This window comes from Scardinius erythrophthalmus (genome assembly GCF_964197995.2).
Source record: "Scardinius erythrophthalmus genome assembly, chromosome: 1".
Lineage (NCBI taxonomy): Eukaryota > Metazoa > Chordata > Actinopteri > Cypriniformes > Leuciscidae > Scardinius > Scardinius erythrophthalmus.
In genome coordinates this window covers 4,851,692-4,874,159 of record NC_138221.1, presented here as the reverse complement: position 1 = coordinate 4,874,159, position 22,468 = coordinate 4,851,692, and the positions used below count along the sequence as shown (strand labels likewise).

Genomic DNA, 22,468 nt, shown 5'->3' with positions numbered 1-22,468 from the left:
TTTTTTTATCTGAAGCCAAATTAGATCACAGAAGATTATTTAAAACACTCCACTTGCGTTAGAAAGTAAGTTTGGAGCACAAACATGGTTTTAATCTTGTATATTGTCGGGCAATTCCAGTGTTATGGACGTGACATTTGCAGTCAAAACTTGAAATATAAATTCTCAGAAAATGCATTTAATACCAATATATTGTAAACGTCTGTTTATATATCCATACTCCCTTAATAAAGGAGTCCAGACATTAGAAAAATATCAGTCTACGCATGCGTTTTATATTTAATATGAGGGAAATACACATGCGTTACGGACGTGACAAAAAAAATCTCTAACATTTTGTTGCCAAAATATTTTTTAGTAATTCTGTGAATTACACTGCGCAAACCAAAAGTAATAGTACCCACCGAATGAAAAAGGGTTGGCTCTCCACAGAACATAAAATATTCATTTTATGTTATTTTTCGTTTTCACATTTATGAGGAAAAAACAATGTTACGGACGTGACAGTTCTCCGTTACGGACGTGACCACTCTGAAAGCGGCACTAAAAGACTGCTTTAAAACGTTCACAGAGACCTCAAACAGGCATTTAAAACACCAAATATTAAGGATTGGTATTATAAGCAAAAATAATATTCGATGTTTGTTCGAAAACCGTACCTCTCCCCCAACATGCTCACCGGTAAGACGGCGTTCACTCAAATCCCGCTCCAACATTACATTTGAGTAGGCATTTAGTCTCATATTAATGTTTAAATAAAATAATTGTATTTTTTATTTCATATGTTGATTATATGAAAGGATAACAGCATGAGTAAGATCATAAGATGCGCAATATATCGGATTCAGTATATCAGCGGGCAGACATGATTTTGACCAATTCTTTAGTTTTTTTTTTGTAGAAAGCTTTTCTTTAATGTGAATTTCGTTTTGTATAAATTGTATCTTAATTTTAATCAATGTTTCATCAACAAATTGCCTGGATTTTTTTAAATAAGAAGCAAATAGGCTATAGCACACAATTTAATCAGGACACAGAGGCGCCGTCGCGTGAAGTGGAGCGCGCCTCATAAATGAACCGAAACTCCGCGTATAATGTAGCCTTGCCTCACATATCTGAGAAATATATCTATAGGACGTCTGAAATGTCTACTTTTAAACTACTTTTAAGTCGTGAGTCAAAATGATTGCAATATCACTATTATTTTGTCAGCTTGATCGTGGGATTATGATGAATATTCATGTTTTAACCAAGAGGGAAAAACGCGACATCCCGAAGGAAGGATCCCATATTTCTATGGCTATAAGACACATGCTCTTCTTTAAGTTGTACTGTATCATATAGGCTACTACCTTCTGATATTCATATTTCGTCCTGTAACTGGCAGAGGAAGAGAAGATCCATTCATGTGCGCTTTATCCGCCGCGCACTGAGGCGCTATATATAGAAATATACCACGCCGTATTAAAGAGCGGCCTCTATTGTTTACATTTTGTTATAAAATAGACTGAATTTGAAAGTTGAGACATTTTTTCATATTAAAACTAACAAAGCACAAATATTATTGCGATTATTGGATATGCACTGAATATATGATAAGCCTGAAACCGATCACAAGTGCATATGTTTTGATGTGAAGCGTCCGTAACGGTCACGTCCGTAACGCATTATTATGGTTGTTCAGAGCAAAGTAGTGGAATGAAATGTCGATCCTAGTAAGCATAAACATAGTTTAGCTTTGCATATAAAGTTTCAAGTTATTTGCATTTATAATTGTTATATTATATAAACTTAATCTTTAAAACGTTACGGACGTGACAGAGCACTAAAGCGTTGAGACCTCTTTATTAAAGCCCTTATAAATTCAACAGGCAGTGCTGTTATGACCAAATTAGTATATTTATTTCTCAGGCATGCCTCCATCTTTCAGCAAAATGCTTTATGTTCAAATTAAGTTTTTAAAAGGGGGGTCTTTGATACCTCTTTGGAAAGCATGAAATATGGCTGGTTGAAATGAAAATTTTAGCATTGTTGCTCACCTCATATGTGGTGGAAAAAAAAGGCAATTTTCTTAAAATTTCTGATACAGCACATTAATACAGTATATTACAGACCTAAATGGACAACTTAAAAGGGGTTTTGATCTTTAGGTAAAAACTTTATTTTTTCATGGTAAGGATGACTTTTGCGTGGAATTGCCCTGTCGTGTATTGATGGTGTGCTAAGCTAACATGCTAGCTAGCCCTGGGTGCACCTGCCACCTAGAAGTTATTATTTTATGATTTTTTCTAAGTATGAATGCTTACTGAAATGTTTCTTTATTCAAGAAGGGCATTTGAGAAAAAATTTGAGAACTTTGATAAAAGAAGTTAGGGATTGAAACCCTATGAATAGCCTGTGAATAGCCAGTCGTTAGTAACTATAATGCAGACAAAAGAAATGGACAAAAGAAATGCATATTTCGAGCCATAACCAGGCTGGAGAGGTGTGAATGTGTGCAGGAGAGACTGAGACTGAATGGTCTCAGTTTGCACCACAAAACAATAGAGACAAAAGACTGAATGGATGCTTAGATGATGACTAAACATCAGTAGCATTTTAGCGTCTAATCAAAATAAAGGCATATGACATGATTTTGAATTTTTTTTAACTAAATACAGAGTTTTAGACGTACCATCTTCAGATTTTAAATATAAAATGCATAGACATGTGGCTTTAGCTGTAGTGCATTTCTAGATTGCTACAGTGCCAACTTCAATTTTATTTTCATGAGGATGTTTTTTAAAAAAATAAATTTCTAATAACTTTACAAAACTTTGAAGCTATTTATAAAAAAAATTCATTATGACAATAATTAATTCTACATTTACAATAAACTGCCAGGTGTCAGCTTTCAAATGAGATCATACTTGTGCTTTTAGTACAAAGGGTTCATGAACTGTATCTGTTTCAGTTTGGGTATGTCATTTCTGGGGATTTTTCAAAAGTGGGGTTGCAGCTTAACAGGTTATAAACTCATTTTTAATCTTTGGCCTTTCTTGTTCCCTAACCTGGCCCTCATGTTTGTTTTTTGTATTTCTGTGTTATGTGCCCTGGTATTGAAAGTTTTCTTATTATTTATGTTTTATATGATTATGATTATTGATTCTATGCATTTTATTTTTTACTTGTCTTTTTAGTTATTCATTGTACAGCACTTTGGTCAGTTTTGCTAATATAATAAACATAGAATTACAAAATATATACAACTTACATTGAGCTGTAGAACCAAAAAGGTTCCTCATAATAGGGTTTCTTGCATCTGGCTCAGTTGAGCAAACACTCAAAGCCATGCCAGTACCTCTCTAAACACTCTTACTTGTCTCTCTTAACCTGCCTTTTAAAAATATGAATGCTAGTAAACTCTTTCACTTCACTTGGTAAGAATTCCACATTTTTGGAGCATAGTGGCTAAAAAAAGCACCACCTGATCTTTTATGAATAACTGTATAATGTGCCGGAAGATTATTGATCTGACAGACAGTCTTGACAGACAGTCTGAAATGTATAAAGGTGCCAGATTGTGCTGAGTTTTATAAACAAATAAAAGAACCTTAAAATCTATCCTTTGATGAACTGGTAACCAATGTATTTCCATTAAAACCGGTGTAATATGTTCTCTCCTTTTTAATTTAATTTGTACTCTGGCTGCTACATTTTGTATCAATTGTAACTTTGCTATAGAGCCCTTAGGTAGGCCAATGTACATAGCATTACAATAATCAAGATGAGAAAAGATAAAAGCATGAATGAGTTTCAAAGATTAAAAAAGGGCGAATCTTGGCTATATTTCTCAGATGATAAAAACAAGTTTTTGTCACTTGATTAATATGAGACTTAAAATTCAGGTCACAGTCCAAAATGACACCTAGGCTCTTTAATTCTTTCTTAGATTGTAGGACTAAGGGACCCAATATAAGAATACAGCTGTTCTGAGGCAGAGCAGAGCATAACACATGTGATGGAGCAGTTAACCCACAGGAACAGACACATTTCATGCTGAGAACGTTTACACACACACACATACACACACACACACACACACACACACACACACACACACACACACACATTTAATTTTGTGTAGAAAATTAAGTAATGTAAAAAGTAAAGTAAATAAAATAATGTTAAATTACTAAATGTCTGTGTGATTTTTATTTTGTATTTATTGGAACAGAACCGTGTTGTCTAATCCATGCAAAATACAAAAATTTAATACCATCTATGTTAGAACACTTGGCATTGCACAAGATGTTGGAAATCGTGCTTAATATTTTCTAAACCAGTATTTATTTTCAGTTGAATTTTCTGATTGGTCCCCTCTGACTGCTTCTTGGTCCCCCTTGACTGGTGGTTCTTGGTCCCCCCCTGACTGGTTCTTGGTCCCCCCTTGACTGGTTCTTGGTCCCCCTTGACTGGTTCTTGGTCCCTGGTCCCCCCTTGACTGGTTCTTGGTCCCTCTTGACTGGTTCTTGGTCCCCCCCGACTGGTTCTTGGTCCCCCCTTGACTGGTTCTTGGTCCCCCCTGACTGGTTCTTGGTCCCCCCCTGACTGGTTCTTGGTCCCCCCTTGACTGGTTCTTGGTCCCCCCTTGACTGGTTCTTGGTCCCCCCCGATTGGTTCTTGGTCCCCCCCGACTGGTTCTTGGTCCTCCCCTGACTGGTTCTTGGTCCCCCCCTGACTGGTTCTTGGTCCCCCCTTGACTGGTTCTTGGTCCCCCCTTGACTGGTTCTTGGTCCCCCCTGACTGGTTCTTGGTCCCCCCTGACTGGTTCTTGGTCCCCCCTTGACTGGTTCTTGGTCCCCCCTTGACTGGTTCTTGGTCCCCCTTGACTGGTTCTTGGTCCCCCCTTGACTGGTTCTTGGTCCCCCCTGACTGGTTCTTGGTCCCCCCTGACTGGTTCTTGGACCCCCCTGACTGGTTCTTGGTCCCTGGTTCCCCCTTGACTGGTTCTTGGTCCCCCTTGACTGGTTCTAGGTCCCTCTTGACTGGTTCTTGGTCCCTCTTGACTGGTTCTTGGTCCCCCTTGACTGGTTCTTGGTCCCCCCCTGACTGGTTCTTGGTCCCCCCCTGACTGGTTCTTGGTCCCCCCCTGACTGGTTCTTGGTCCCCCCTGACTGGTTCTTGGTCCCCCCTTGACTGGTTCTTGGTCCCCCCTTGACTGGTTCTTGGTCCCCCCCTGACTGGTTCTTGGTCCCTGGTCCCCCCTTGACTGGTTCTTGGTCCCCCTTGACTGGTTCTTGGTCCCCCCTGACTGGTTCTTGGTCCCCCCTGACTGGTTCTTGGTCCCCCCTGACAGTTTCTTGGTCCCCCCTGACTGGTTCTTGGTCCCCCCTGACTGGTTCTTGGTTCCCCCTGTGCCCACCCATTTATAATAAAAAAATAAAAAAAATTCACTTTGGGCTTTAGGAGATTAACTGGCATAAAGTTTGACGTTCTCAAATTTAGGGACCGTCTATACAGTTACATAAGATTATTGCCATACACGTTTCTAATTTCAATAACATTTGAAGAGAATGACTTACAGTCACAAAACCAAAAGTGTTCATGTAGGTGTCAGGCATATTGCACTACTTTTATATTTTAGGTATTTATTCAAGTAAACTGTCAAATCATATGTAAATATTGCGTAGGGGAAAGCGGGGTATTCTAATCACTTGATAAACACAAATAACTACTATTCTCGTCGCTTGATAAACTTAAGGTTGAGCCACTGTAGTCTGTTGGACTACTTTAACCTGTTAACCGTTGCCAGTGCGCCCGCGCACTGAAGCGTTTTTTTTTTATTTAGTTCAAAGTTACTATCAGATTTAATGTTATACCTTGACAAACTATACATCATTAAAAAGATATAAGACTCAAGTTTCAGTATTTGACCACTATTGTATTCTGAGAAACTTATAGCGAAAGTTATTTCTTAATTTATGTCAGGAGTTATGAAATGAAAAAATGAGTCGATACCTTTGATATGAATTATGCGCGTCAGCCGCTTTCATTCATAAAAAAAACTCTGTGCTGTCGTCATGACAGCGATTCACAAAACAACGTCCCTCAGGGCTTTTAGCTCAAAAATGTGCAGATTTGGAGAAATATTGATAGATTCTCATAGGTTTACATCATATTTCTATTGACAGGAATAATATTTATTGAATTTATACCCAAATGCGTCGATGTAATCATTATGAACGCTGCATACGCTGATTTACTGTGTTTTCAATTCATACCAATAGCCTGAGGGCGCTATTATGCACAATAATAACCCATTTATAGAACATGAAGAAGAGCCATAATCATGTGACATTCCAGGACGTCACTGATACACACACAGCTAACAGATAGATCGTTGTAACATGCAGATAAAGATGTTTTGAAGACAATAAACATGATTGCAATGATTGGAAAGAGAAAAATGTCCAGGGTGCTCAAGGAGTTCAAAAAAGTTTGTTTAGAAGGTGCTCTTTGGGGTCGGGAATTCAGTGAATAATAATAGAAGAAAATCCAAGGCACTCTTCTTTTAGAAATTAATAAAAAGCCTTTATTTGACTGGCTATTTCATGTTAGAAAATTTTAAAAGACATGGGAAAAAAACAACCAACGCGTAGCGGCACAAACAGCCTTCTTCAGGGTATATGCCCTGAAGAAGGCTGTTTGTGCCGCTACGCGTGGGTTGTTTTTTGAGATCATAATGAGATCATACTTGTGCTTTTAGTATAGAGGTCGACCGATATGTTTTTTTTCAGGCCAATGCCGATCTTTTGAAATCCGGGTCGGCCGATGGCCGATAAATGCTGCCGATTTATCTTGGCCGATTATGTGCTTGTTTTTAACCTCTATTTGGAAGATAAAATGTAACACAAATAATTACTTAAGATAGACAATATTTCTCAACAAAAACATTTATTGAACACTTTACCAATCTGCACTTGTACAAAAGACATAAAAAGTTATGTTTGGTAATTGTACCTGAATGAATTGAAAATTAATTTGCTACATTTCAGATTAATATATTTGTTTTCCTTAACATTTGAATTAACAGTAACTTAAACACTTTGCAGTTTGAATGATGTCCTGATAAACAAAATGACGGAGTATGTTTTTATGTTTCCACTGTTCGATCGCGCCCACGCCTCACACACACGCGCGCGCACTTGCACACAAATATAAGTAAACACTTTGCGACTTTAAACACACGCGACTTTTCGATCTCGATCGCGCCCGCGCCCGCGCCCCTCTCTCTCTCTCTCTCTCTCTCTCTCTCTCTCACACACACACAACATATTCCAGCATTGCAATCTTTACATCGCAGCCGGAGCTAAAGCGGAGCTACAGATTAGGTGTGCCTCAAGAACCCGCGTATCTAACGGTAGTTCTGCATTACTTTGAACGCGAGTTTTATTTATTTTTATAGCGTGTATTCTCCGTGGAAATTTATACACCGAACCGTGACGCCTGTACCGTTTCGGTTCAATACGAATACATGTACCGTTCCACCCCTAGTCTACAGTGAAATACAGTCACACATTACACTACTGTTTGGCCAGCATTTTAACTGTGTTTAATCCAGCTACTAACTAACGGTATGCTAAAGTTAACTGCTGACTAGTGTCAAGTGCAGCGAAGCGATGTTTCTGTTATTCTAACGTCCGTTTTCAGAGCATCCAAGAGAAGCACAGACATAACAGTAGCACTGAAATGAAGCACAGAAATGCGCGTTGATATTCGGTCCGGTAAATAACGGTCGTTAAGGCACCAGTGCCGTATTAGCTCCGGGTCTGTCTGTAGCTACCCAACCCTAGCGACAACGACGCTAGCAAAGCAAAGCCAGTCCTTCACTAGCATATAGTTGGTCTCTTTTTTTATTACTTATTTCTCTGCATTGAGTGACAACCCTCTCAACTATAAGACACACAAACAGAACAAATAAAAGTTCTTGCTTACTTACTGTGATAATGCAACCTCAACTACGCTATCAATTTCAAAGTAGCCGAACGTCATGTCGCCTATTCATGTTTTTTCTCTAAGTTGGCAGTAACATATCAAAAGTTTTTAATTAAATATAAAGGAGTTTTCTCCAAGGAACTTAGCTCCTTCCTTAAGCACTGGATGAGGTCTGCTCACTCTGCTGGAGAATGACTCTAGGTGCAGCGTGCGTCGAACGCGTGTTCCACAACAACAACACTAGGCTGCCCACAGATGCGCCTGCCTAATAATCGGCTTGATACACTTGAATATTGGCCGATGCCGATTATGTTAAAAATGCAAAAAATCGATGAATGAATCTGTCACGGTCACGTTCTTCAGCCTTCATCTGTGTGTGCACTTCATTCCCCAGAATCCTCCATGGCGCACACCTGCACTCACTCACCCAATCACCAATCATCATCACCTGCACTCCCTCATTAACCACCCTTTATATTCAGCACTCTCCCTTCACTCCTTGTCTGGTCTCGTCGATGTTCACATGACCCACAGACTTCCGAACACTTACCTGGATTCCTACCTGTCATTTCATCCTCTCCAATCCGTCCTGCCTGCCATCCTGTTCTGCCTTCAGCCCGACATCATCTGCAAAGAGAAAGAAAGACAAGGACATTACCAACCAGCTAAGCATCCACTGTTATTCTGTGTTTCTGTTACTCACCATCTGTCTGCATCTCCACACTCCCTGAAAATAAACTATTAACCTTACCATCTTGTCTGCATCCTCTGTAAAACCCTGACAGAAGACCAGACCACACGAAGCATGGAAGTTGCTCACTTCACCCTAACCCCAGCTGATCGTCTGATTCATTGTTTTCAAGATGGCTGCTCAATCGAGGAATATGTCGCCGGCTTTCTGGAGCTTTCTGTTGGGGTAAGCTGGACAGATGATGTCCTAAAAACAGTATTTTGGGGCGGACTGGATAACCATCTGTACCAGCAAGCTCCAGCGGAGGCAATCCCAGGCTCATTTGCCCAGTATCTAGATCATGTGTTGTGGTTGAGTGGCTCAAGGTTCACCGTAGGTGAGGTTGAGGACATCGCCACTCAACCACCATCTCCAGCCATCTTCACCACGCCACCCATCATCATCCGGAATTCAGTCACCAGCACTAGCGAGCCTGCATTTGACGCCAGTCCAGCCGAGCCTGCACTTCACGCCAGTCCAGCCGAGCCCGCACTTCACGCCAGAGCTGCCGAGACCAAGGCAGTAGGCGTCGTGCCCGCCGCCCCTGAGTCTATGAGCGTCATGCCCGCCGCGCCTGTGACTGTCAGCGTCGCCTGCCCGCCAGAGCCAGAGCCAGTCGCCTGCCCGCCAGAGCCAGTCGCCTGCCCGCCAGAGCCAGAGCCAGTCGCCTGCCCGCCAGAGCCAGAGCCAGAGCCAGTCGCCTGCCCGCCAGAGCCAGAGCCAGTCGCCTGCCCGCCAGAGCCAGAGCCAGTCGCCTGCCCGCCAGAGCCAGTCGCCTGCCCGCCAGAGCCAGAGCCAGTCGCCTGCCCGCCAGAGCCAGTGAGCGTCGTTCTCCCCGAGCCAGAGCCAGAGTTTTCAAAGCCCTCATCGCTGGTCCCGTCCAGCACAAAGCCCTCATCGCTGGTTCCGTCCAGCTCAAATCCCTCTTCATCGCTGGTCCCGTCCAGCTCAAATCCCTCTTCATCGCTGGTCCCGTCCAGCTCAAAGCCCTCATCGCTGGTCCCGTCCAGCTCAAAGCCCTCATCGCTGGTCCCGTCCAGCTCAAAGCCCTCATCGCTGGTCCCGTCCAGCTCAAAGCCCTCATCGCTGGTCCCGTCCAGCTCAAAGCCCTCATCGCTGGTCCCGTCCAGCTCAAAGCCCTCATCGCTGGTCCCGTCCAGCTCAAAGCCCTCATCGCTGGTCCCGTCCAGCTCAAAGCCCTCATCGCTGGTCCCGTCCAGCTCAAAGCCCTCATCGCTGGTCCCGTCCAGCACAGAGCCTTCTTCGCCGCTGGTCCCGTCCAGCACAGAGCCCTCTTCACCGCTGGTCCCGTCCAGCACAGAGCCCTTTTCACCGCTGGTCCCGTCCAGCACAGAGCCCTCTTCACCGCTGGTCCCGTCCAGCACAGAGCCCTTTTCACCGCTGGTCCCGTCCAGCACAGAGCCTAGCACAGAGCCTTCACCGCTGGTCCCGTCCAGCACAGAGCCCTCTTCACCGCTGGTCCCGTCCAGCACAGAGCCCTCTTCACCGCTGGTCCCGTCCAGCACAGAGCCCTCTTCACCGCTGGTCCCGTCCAGCACTGAGCCCCCTTCACCGCTGGTTCCGTCCAGTACAGAGCCCTCTTCACCGCTGGTCCTGCCCAGCACCGAGCCTTCACCGCTGGTCCTGCCCTGCACAGGGCCTTCACTGTTGGTCCCATTCAGCTCAACACCCTCTTCACAGCTGGTCCTGTCCAGCTCAACGCCCTCTTCACCGCGGGTCCTGTCCAGCTCAACGCCCTCTTCACCGCGGGTCCTGTCCAGCTCAACGCCCTCCTCACAGCGGGTCCTGTCCAGCTCAACGCCCTCCTCACAGCTGGTCCTGTCCAGCTCAACGCCCTCCTCACAGCTGGTCCAGTCCAGCTCAACGCCCTCCTCACAGCTGGTCCTGCCCAGCACAGAGCCCTCATCGCTGCCCAGCACCGAGCCCTCATCGCTGCCCAGCACCGAGCCCTCATCGCTGCCCAGCACCGAGCCCTCATCGCTGCCCAGCACCGAGCCCTCATCGCTGCCCAGCACCGAGCCCTCATCGCTGCCCAGCACCGAGCCCTCATCGCTGCCCAGCACAGAGCCCTCATCGCTGCCCAGCACAGAGCCCTCATCGCTGCCCAGCACAGAGCCCTCATCGCTGCCCAGCACAGAGCCCTCATCGCTGCCCAGCACAGAGCCCTCATCGCTGCCCAGCACAGAGCCCTCATCGCTGCCCAGCACAGAGCCCTCATCGCTGCCCAGCACAGAGCCCTCATCGCTGCCCAGCTCAGAGCCCTCATCGCTGCCCAGCTCAGAGCCCTCATCGCTGCCCAGCTCAGAGCCCTCTTCGCCGCTGGTTCCGCCCAGCTCACAGCCCTCTTCGCCGCTGGTTCCGCCCAGCTCAGAGCCCTCCTCGCCGCTGGTCCTGTCCAGCTCAGAGCCCTCCTCGCCGCTGGACCAGTCCAGCTCCAAGCCCTCTTCGCCGCTGGTCTTGTCCAGCTCAGAGTCCTCTTCGCCGCTGGTCCTGTCCAGTCCAGAGCCGCCTTCATCACTGGTCCTGTCCAGCCCAGAGCCGCTTTCGCCCCCTGCCTCTTCCAGTCCAGTGTTAAAGCCTGATATTTCCCCAAAGGAATTTTGGGGGGGGGGCTATCAGTCGTCTCCGCCATGGCCACCTGAAGGGTCCTCACCGCCGTGGCCACCCGAAGGGTCTTCTCCGCCATGGCCACCCGAAGGTTCTTCTCCGCCATGGCCACCCGAAGGGTCCTCACCGCCATGGCCACCCGAAGAGTCCTCTCCGCCATGGCCACCCGAAGGGTCCGCACCGCCATGGCCACCAGAAAGGTCCTTACCGCCATGGTCCCCTGCTCAGCCTGTATCACCATGGTCCCCTGATCAGTCTGCTTCACCTTGGTTCCCTGCTCAGCCTGCACCGTCCTGATCACCTCCTCTGTCTGTCCTGCCACCATCCTGGAGTCCGTACTCCTGAACCTGCTCCACCTTCCCGTCACGGACTCCAGGGTGCCCACCCCCCCTCCCGTATGCTGCCTTCTTCGGCGCGGGACGCGCCTTACGGGAGGGGGGAGTAATGTCACGGTCACGTTCTTCAGCCTTCATCTGTGTGTGCACTTCATTCCCCAGAATCCTCCATGGCGCACACCTGCACTCACTCACCCAATCACCAATCATCATCACCTGCACTCCCTCATTAACCACCCTTTATATTCAGCACTCTCCCTTCACTCCTTGTCTGGTCTCGTCGATGTTCACATGACCCACAGACTTCCGAACACTTACCTGGATTCCTACCTGTCATTTCATCCTCTCCAATCCGTCCTGCCTGCCATCCTGTTCTGCCTTCAGCCCGACATCATCTGCAAAGAGAAAGAAAGACAAGGACATTACCAACCAGCTAAGCATCCACTGTTATTCTGTGTTTCTGTTACTCACCATCTGTCTGCATCTCCACACTCCCTGAAAATAAACTATTAACCTTACCATCTTGTCTGCATCCTCTGTAAAACCCTGACAGAATCGATGAATGAATCGGTCGACCTCTATTTTAGTACAAAGGGTTCATGAACTGTATCTGTTTCAGTTTGGCGCCGGCGCGTTTTGCTGGATTTTCTTCACATTGTAGCACTTTAAACTTAAATTACTCCATCATTTATGGACATACAGAAAAAAGAAATATAAAAAAATAATCTGTGATATTTCTACTTTTGTATGTGTCCACTTACAATCAAATCAAAACACTGTACTTTTGTAAAATAAAGAAAATAAACAGGGTGTGCGTTCTGCCTCTCCGTCGCGGTGAACTTTTTTTTCTTGAGCACGTCTATAAACTGAAACAAAACTCAGCGTATACTTGTCACACAATTTAAAATAATGGTTCTCTTTTTTAATATACTTTAAAATGTAATTTATTTTTGTGATGCAAAGCTGAATTTTCATCAGCAAGTACTCCAGTCTTTGGTGTCTTATGATCCTTCAGAAATCATTCTAATATGATAATTTGATATCTATGAATGATGTGTAACACATTTAGAAGTGATGAATGGTTTACACTTTAGATTAGGGGATGCAGAAAGTGTTGTAAATAATTTATTCATGTGTTTACATTTATGAGCCATATACCTTTATAAACATTTAAGTGTGTACTTTTAAATGATCGGATTCAAAACGAAAACAAATATTCTCTGTTTAAGTAATTTGTATAAAACCAACAAGATGTCCAGCTTCTCAAACGCTTCCTAATTATTTTTTATTCGAGTTTGAAAGACGTGCCTGAGCTTACATTGGATTTAGGCTACCTCAGAAGAAGAAGAACGCGATTTGAAGACAAGAAAGATAAGGTAAGAAATTCTTACATATAGTTTGTTATTGTTGCATAAATGTCACGTTGCAGTTGAACTGTTGCTAGATATATGGGGAATATTATAATATTTAGACCCGTGTTTACTGTTACTGCTACGAAACCAATCCGGCTTCAAGAAAGGCCATTCAACTGAGACTGCATTACTGTCGGTCACAGAAGCCCTACGGATTGCAAAAGCTGCTTCCAAATCTTCAGTCCTCATTCTCCTGGATCTGTCTGCTGCCTTCGACACTGTAAATCATCAGATCCTTCTGTCCAGCCTCTCATCACTGGGCATCACAGGTACTCCTCTCCACTGGTTTGAGTCCTATCTCACAGGTAGGACCTTCAAGGTCGCATGGAGAGGCGAGGTATCCAGAGCCCATCAACTGACCACAGGGGTTCCCCAGGGTTCAGTTCTTGGTCCCCTCCTCTTCTCCATCTACACCACATCACTGGGACACATCATACAGGCACACGGCTTCTCCTACCACTGCTATGCTGATGACACACAGCTCTTCCTCTCGTTTCAACCAGATGATCCCACAGTAGCTGCACGGATCTCAAGCTGTCTGGCGGACATCTCGACATGGATGAAGGAACATCACCTGCAGCTCAACCTGGCAAAGACTGAGCTTCTCGTCCTCCCTGCCAATCCTTCTCTACAGCACGACTTCACTATCCAGCTAGACTCATCATCAATCACCCCATCAAGGTCGGTCAGAAATCTTGGAGTAACGTTTGACGACCAGCTGACTTTCACAGATCACATTTCAAAGACAACCCGATCTTGCAGGTTTGCACTGCACAACATCAGGAAGATCAGGCCTTTCCTTACTGAGCATGCAACACAACTTCTCGTCCAGGCCCTGGTCATCTCTAGGCTGGACTACTGCAATGCTCTTCTGGCTGGACTTCCATCATGTGCAACTAAACCTCTACAAATGATCCAGAACGCTGCAGCTCGTCTTGTCTTCAACGAGCCCAAAAGGGCCCACGTCACTCCTCTGTTCATCTCTCTGCACTGGCTACCACTCGCTGTTCGCATCAAGTTCAAGGCATTGATGCTTGCTTACAGATCTATCACAGGCTCAGCTCCCTCCTACCTTCACTCACTCCTACGAGCCTACATCCCTACCAGAAGCCTACGATCGGCCAACGAGCGACGTCTCGTGGTTCCATCACAGAGAGCCACAAAATCTCTTTCCAGAACATTCTCATTCACAGTTCCGTGCTGGTGGAACGCACTCCCCACCCTCATCCGGAATGCAGAATCCCTGACAACATTCAAAAGACAGCTGAAAACCCATCTCTTCCGTGAGCACTTAACCTCTTAAAAAAAAAAAAAAAAAAACCTTCCCTTTCCCTTTAAAAAACCTCGCTTACCGGGCTTATGCTACTCTGAATAATGCCTGAACTTCGTATTTTGAGCACTTCTTGCGTTGTTTTTGCCTCTTCATGATGACTCGCTTAACTAAGTCCTAATCTGTAAGTCGCTTTGGATAAAAGCGTCTGCTAAATGACTAAATGTAAATGTTACTGTGTTTGTGGATATCTGCTCAAACGTAGATATGTATATGGTAACCATAATGTTTTATATTTGAGCGCGATCGCGTTTGAATGTATCATATTATTGATAGCGATCGCGTTTGAATGTATCATATTTTTGATAGCGATCGCGTTTGAATGTATCATATTTTGGATAGCAATCGCGTTTGAATGTATCATATTTTGGATAGCGATCGATATTTTGGATAGTGATCGCTTTTGAATGTATAATATTTTGCTGCGCGATCGCGTTTGAATGTATCATATTTTGGATGAAAGCAAAACGCACCAAACGGCTTCATGTTTTTATTATTATCTCATTTCATATCATCATATATCATCATAACGGATGGAAACATTTGAAGTAACATGATAATCAATATATTTTTCTCTAGCTTAGTTGTTACTGAAATCTTTTGAAAGATTTATACTGCTATAGGTTATTTATTGTTATTATTATTTTTTCCGGCACTGCGCATATACCTTATGCCTACAAGGCACAACAAACCTGGTGTTCATTATATTATGTTGGAAACATTTGTGTGTGTGTGTGTATTCTGTGAATTTTAAAAAGCAATTTTAACCAGAAAAATCTAATATTTATTTCCAAAATCGTGCAGGCCTTTCTCTTGATATCAGTATGTTCACTTTTTTTTTTTTCAGGGCCCAGATGCCACTGAGGACTTCAAAATTCACATGAGTCTCTGTACGTGAACACGGTAAAGTGAAAATCTTGGAAATGAAAGGTATGTACAATGTTTTTAGGAATGGCACAAAGGTCTGTCTTTGAAGTGCTTTTTTGGCATTTGTTGTGTATCTTTGGATTATGTTGTGTTGTAAATAAATCCAAACAATTTAAAAGCCATTCTTTTTTAAATCTCCTCCTTTACAGTATTGTGCAAGGTTGCTCAGAATGATAGGGCCCTGATAGCTCCTAATAGGGCTGTTAGGGGAGGGTCTTTGTCTTTCTCAGGTGAGAAAAGCTTTCATATTAATGAGGTCCCGCATAAGGCTTTTAAACACAAAACACGTCGTAAAATTTTTAAATCAATATATTGTCTTATCTGAATGAGCAGTCAGGGTGATTTTCACATAGTTTTGGAGCAAATATTCTAGGCTACGTCATACAATTTTCAAAAGTCTTGTGAAGAAATAATCAGTATGGGTTTCATGGCCTTATTTCAGTGAGAATTTTTTTTTGTATTTTCACAAACCACGCATAAATGTCATTATCTCAAAACTACTAACTTTTACATACATGCTGCTGATATATTATTGTAGCAGAGTTTGTGCTGAATACAGTGTAATTAGACTTTAGCCATGAAAATGTCACAAGTAACAGAAATAACCAGAAATGTCAGAGCATGTCAGAACACCTCCAGGGCCCAGAAAACAGCTCAGACCCCAGAGGGTTAATATAGTGATGTAAAAATATATATAGTGAGGGTTAACAGGTTAACGATGCATGCGGTGATGTGGTTTCTTCACTGCATGGATTTTCATGTGTCGCTTCAGGTTAGCTTTAATAGAGAAACTCTTCCCGCACTGATCACAGGTGTGCGACTTCTCTCTGGTGTGGATCCTCTCATGTGATCTCAGATTTGATGGCTGACTGAATCTCTTGTCACAGTGTGAACACTTGTAAGGTTTTTCTCCAGTGTGGATCCTCTCATGTGATTTCAGAGATGATGACAGACTGAATCTCTTATCACAGTGTGAACACTTGTAAGGTTTTTCTCCAGTGTGGATCCTCTCATGTTTTTTCAGAGATGATGACAGACTGAATCTCTTGTCACAGTGTGAACACTTGTAAGGTTTTTCTCCAGTGTGGATCCTCTCATGTGATCTCAGATCTGCTGACTGACTGAATCTCTTGTCACAGTGTGAACACTTGTAAGGTTTTTCTCCAGTGTGGATCCTCTCATGTGTTTTCAGATATGATGAGTCACTGAATCTCTTGTCACAGTATGAACACTTGCAAGGTTTTTCTCCAGTGTGAATTCTCTGGTGCAGTTTTAAACAGTTTGCTGTAGTAAAAGTCTTCTCACACTCAAAGCACATGTACTCTCTCACACCAGTGTGAGTTTTCTCATGTGTATGTAAATTAGGCAGCTGTGAAAAACTCTTTCCACACACAGAACATGAATGCGGCTTCTCCTTCGTATGAACTGTCAGGTGTGTCTTCAGATCTGATGACCTAAGAAATGTTTTGCCACATTGATCACATGTGAACGGCTTCTCTCCAGTGTGGATTTTCATGTGTTCTTTAAGATATCGTTTGCATAAGAATCTCTTTTCACATTGATCACATGTGAACGGCTTCTCTCCGGTGTGGATCCTCATGTGAATCCCAAGACTTTGTTTGGTTGTTAGACTCTTCCCACACTGAGTGCAGGTGAAAGATTTCTTGGCTCTTCTTTTCTTTAAAAATATCTGTTTAGTTTTTGAGTGACTCAAAGGTTTTTCTCCAGGTTTGACATGATGTTCCTCCACTTCACTCAGTTCTTCACTCTCCTCCTTCACTTCACTCAGTTCTTCACTCTCCTCCTTCACTTCACTCAGTTCTTCTCTCTCCTCCTCCACTTCACTCAGTTCTTCTCTCTCCTCCTTCACTTCACTCAGTTCTTCACTCTCCTCCTTCACTTCACTCAGTTCTTCAGATTCCTCCTTCACTTCACTCAGTTCTTCACTCTCCTCCTTCACTTCACTCAGTTCTTTAGTCTCCTCCTTCACTTCACTCAGTTCTTCACTCTCCTCCTTCACTTCACTCAGTTCTTCACTCTCCTCCTTCACTTCACTCAGTTCTTCACTCTCCTCCTTCACTTCACTCAGTTCTTCTCTCTCCTCCTTCACTTCACTCAGTTCTTCAGATTCCTCCTTCACTTCACTCAGTTCTTCACTCTCCTCCTTCACTTCACTCAGTTCTTCAGATTCCTCCTTCACTTCACTCAGTTCTTCACTCTCCTCCTTCACTTCTCTCAGTTCTTCACTCTCCTCCTTCACTTCACTCAGTTCTTCACTCTCCTCCTTCACTTCGCTCAGTTCTTCACTCTCCTCCTCCACTTCACTCAGTTCTTCACTCTCCTCCTTCACTTCACTCAGTTCTTCACTCTCCTCCTTCACTTCACTCAGTTCTTCTCCCTCCTCCTTCACTTCACTCAGTTCTTCACTCTCCTCCTTCACTTCCATCAGGCCTGACAGGAAATAAAAAAAAATATTACATTTAATTTTCAGTACATCAAAATAATTCAAACAGAGAAATATAAAGTGAAAGGACATGAAAGTGAGCCCTGATGTAATAGTAGAAAGTAGACAACTGCTATAAATATTATGATAATTTGATGCCTTTTTATAATTGATTATATGTCCTTGAAACTTTCCATGAACGAGGTAAATTTATCTTCTAATTATTATTTTTAAAACATTAAAACATTTTAAATTTAAAGCACCATCCGACTGGAATAGTTTACCTGGGTCTCTAAGATCTCTACTTGTATACAAGCTGCAACTGTTTTTCTCTTGCCTAATATAGCCTAATATTTTCTCATATGTGCATGCACAGTATGTGTTTATGTATATGTATATGTATATGTATATGTATATGTGTATGTGTATGTATATGTATGTATATGTATATGAGTGTATGTTTATACGGGAACATATGTGTATGTCTATACGAAAGTCCTTAACTGTTGAATACCTAGTGGTTGGTATTGGGAGGGTATGGGTGGTTTTGGTGTGAGGGAGAGCTTTTGTACTTTTGTATTTTGTATCTTGTCTTTTGTTTGTCTGTATGTATGTATGTATACCTGTTATGTAAGTTTTTCTTTTCTTTTCTGAGGCCCCCTCCAAAACGAGATGTTACATCTCAAGGGGTTTCCTCTTAATAAATTTGAAATTATAGGCACAAATCCCGTTTCTTTAGCAAGAACTATTGAATATATTTGATCAATGACACAATTATCTAACATGATATTAACATTAAAATATACAATACTGCCATGTTTCGATACCAACTTTGAGATTGATATTTATTTGACTAAAACATTGTAATTATTAATGGCCGTTCACACTAGACTTTTCCTTGCACTGACTTCCATTCATGCGCATGTGAAAGTGGGACACCAGAAACACAAGCTCAAGTGAATTACCCTGTGAGAAATAACACAAGCGTTTAGCATTCAAGTGGAGTGGATTGTTTATTATTACATTTTGAATTATTATTATTTGTTATATGTTGAACTTGTGTTTGTAAAAAAGCTGCCGCAGAATGTGACGTCATTTTCATGGCCGTTGCAGTGTCTGTAGAAACTTCACAAGCTCAAACTTGTCCTATATGTTTCACTCAACCCTGTTACTCCTGACATGATTTTCCTCCTTTCAAAAACAGAGCATTTCTTAATACTGTGACACTCAGGAAGTGACATCATCTGGGCTCTTTCTACTGCATGATGGGAAGACAAGAAAAAAATAGGCTTGATGAGTAAAATCTGCGCAGAACCGATCGCCGGTTATAAATGTGTCCGAGTGCAGTCCGCCTTGCTCTGATGTCATGCTGACGTGTGTCTGAAACTCTCGTGAGTGCAAGGCGGCCGTGTCAGATTCTGCAGTTGCTCTCCACCGACTTGCTGATGACACAGCTTAATGCTCATTGGTTTAAACAACCGTGATGTACTGTTCTCTTTTAAACTGTTTGATTTTAAAACTCTGATCTTAAGTTTTTGTGTGTATAAATTAGTGCTATCAAACGATTCAAATATTTAATCGCGATTAATCACATTACTGTCATAGTTAACTCGCGATTAATCGCACATTTTTATATATTCTAAATGTCTCTTCTTTTTGTCCCATTATTTTTTCTTTTTGTCCCATTATTTTTTCTCATTTTAATGCTCTTATCAACATGGAAAAGTGGATTGGCTTGCTTTGTGCAATTGTTTTTTTGACAACATTGGCATATAAACAACAAAACAACATCGGCATATACTGTAGTGTTCAATTTCACACTAACATTCTCACTTGAAGCAAATAATCTCTCACACAATGTAACACTATCCATCAATAAAAGGGTGAAAGAAATACTGACGAGGTCCTGATATTGACGAGGGGGCGGAGAATTCGCATCAGCTGTGTGTGTGCTTGGCCATCCAGTGGTGCTTCAGACTAGACGTGCTGCGATGATCGCTCAGTTCACAACGACAAAACACACAGATCACTTTGGTCTTGTCAATTGAACCATTTGGCCACTTTTTAAAAATTAAACTTTACATTCAGATCTTATTGGCATCCATTTTGGCGTCTCGCGCTCATCATTCATCCACTCAAAACGTAACGTTAAAGGGGGTCGCCACTGGACGAGAAGTGAAGCGCAGTGCCTCGTATTTAAAATTCGAACACATTCTCTATGAGTGTACACACACCGGCAGCGCCATTCAGCGTTTTTATTGCTGGCCATAAACTGAGAAAGTGTACAGTCCAATGTGCGATACAAGTTGTCCTTCTCGTCCACTCTTTGGCCGGCTCGCAAGCCCAAACAAGTGTGTGTGGCGCCGGCGTGCCTGTTGTTTTGTTTCCGGTCTAGCTAGATCCAGTGTGGTGTTGTAGTCTTACTAACGTTACTAGTTGTTGCAAAAGAATGTGAAAAAAAACCTACAAAGTTTGCTAGGCGTTAATCGTGCGATAAAAAAATTGACGCCGTTAATAATGCGTTTAACTGTCAGCCCTAGTATAAATTATGTGTTAGTATTCCCAAACTCTCTGACAGTGTGATCTATATATGGGATCGTTGTCATATTTATTATATATATATATATATATATATATATATATATATATATATATATATATATATATATATATATATATACACAGTGCTATGCATAAGTTTATACACCCATGCTAAAGTTGACTAAAAAGAGGAATAAAAAAATCGTCTTTTGGAAATTGAACTTAAAGCCTTAATTAAAAAAATTAGGAAAAATCCAACCTTTAAGGACACCAATTTTTTGTGAATGAATAATGTATCATCACATAAATAAATGTTCTTCCTTAAAGGGGGGGTGAAATGCTATTTCATGCATACTGAGTTTTTTACACTGTTAAAGAGTTGGAAAGTTTCAAAAATTAAGTTTCTGTGCCAAAAATACTCCTTCCGGTTTGTCACAAGTTTCGGAAAGTTTTTTTTCGAGTATGGGCATTTGTGACGTCAGATGGGGCGGAATTTCCTTATACGGGTCCTAAGGGCACTACTTTGCGCTAGGGTTGGGCAACGATTAATCGTGATTAATCGCATCCATAATAAAAGTTTGTGTTTACATAATATATGTGTGTGTACTGTGTATAGTTATTTAGTCTATATAAATACACACATACTGTATGTGTGTGTATATTTAAGAAAAATGTGGTATTTATATATAAAATATTCATATATAATATAAATTATGTATAAATATATATATGTATACAGTATATACATGCAAATTTTTCTTAAATATACACATACATATGTGTGTATTTATATATACAAAATAATTATACGCAGTACACACACACATATTATGTAAACACAAACTTTTATTTCGGATGCGATTAATCGCGATTAATCGTTGCCCAACCCTACTTCGCGCGCACCCGTAGACCAGAGCGAGACTGAGAGCGAAACCATCAAAGCGCTGTGCTCGCTGCAGTCACAGGACTTTGACTTTGTTCCCTGCATTTTTTTTATAAACAAGGCCCAGTTCGATGCTCTAATGCTTAAGGATGGAGCAGTCCCAACGATAAAGGTACACGGTCGTGCGTTGGAACCGCAGGCGGTGAGTAAAACTGCTTCAAATGCCTGTGTGTTGTTAGCTATCGGCGCATAAGCACAGCCCACAAGGCACGCCTCCAGCCGCTCGTTTTTTTTCGGAAAGACTCGGATCAGCCTATCTTTCTTTTATAAATATAATAAAACTAAAGACTTTTTGGAGATACTATGCATCCTGATAAAGATCCCTTGGCCTCTGGAATTAAAGTAGCCCCACATCATCACATAGCCTTCACCATACCTAGCGATTGGCATGGTTTTATTTCAGTTAGCCTAATAGCTGGTTTGATTTGCATTGAGAGATGATCTTATGGGAAGTACTCCATGCCAATCTCTAGGTATGGTGAAGGCTTTGGTCAAAATCTCAATCCATTGTCTCAGTTTTTACACAAACTGTAGCACTGACTGTATTCATCAACCCTGTTACCAAAGTTACTGTAAGAAGAATCTCTATAACCATGAATAACTTAATATAATATTTGACAAATACAACTTTATCAGTAACTTGGTGTTTACTCATTAAAGGCATAATAATTTTGTAAACGTATGTTGAAAATGACTAAAATTCTGGTAACGTTGTTGCTAATTGGTAACCGATATAAAATAAATGTAAAATAAAGCAGTTAAAATAGTATTTAGCTTGATTTGATGTCGAAAATCAATATAAAAATGTCTCAAACCTCCCTTTACTGACCATTTGTTGAAGAAAACCCAGAACATTCTGTACCGTTTCATAGTTGAACTGTTTATCTAAATGTGATGAAGTGCTTGAATGTTTCCAGGGTTTCCCATACATTCATTAATTTGTGGCGGCATTAATGGCAAGTAAAGACCCTTATAATGTGAGCGGCACATATGAGGTGTTTTCTCACTCATTTCTCCTCCGAGGTCTTAAATGTGGCATTTCTTTGGGGTTTAGAATCCAGTATTCCTGTAATTATTTTGTCTTTTATGAATTTAATACAGAACTCTGTCTCGTATTCTGTCCAAACACACCGCGCTTTGTAAGTCAGGTGACTGTAAATGTGCAAAAACTGTTTCCATTACAGTTTTCCTAAATATTTTTT

The 22,468-nt window shown here is 42.3% G+C and overlaps 1 protein-coding gene across 1 annotated transcript in view; it reads right to left on the bottom strand.

Annotated features, from left to right (window-relative positions):
* The window catches only part of LOC308703142 (uncharacterized protein), an 88,934-nt gene extending 71,144 nt beyond the window's left edge, over positions 1 to 17,790 (bottom strand). Inside the window, exons 1-2 of the mRNA XM_081386453.1 lie at positions 17,755 to 17,790; positions 17,090 to 17,243 (exon numbers count right to left, since the gene is read on the bottom strand). Of these exons, the coding sequence (XP_081242579.1) occupies position 17,090 (1 nt within the window). The 5' untranslated portion in view covers positions 17,091 to 17,243; positions 17,755 to 17,790. The remainder of the gene's footprint in view (positions 1 to 17,089; positions 17,244 to 17,754) is intronic.
* Positions 17,791 to 22,468: the final 4,678 nt, after the last annotated feature.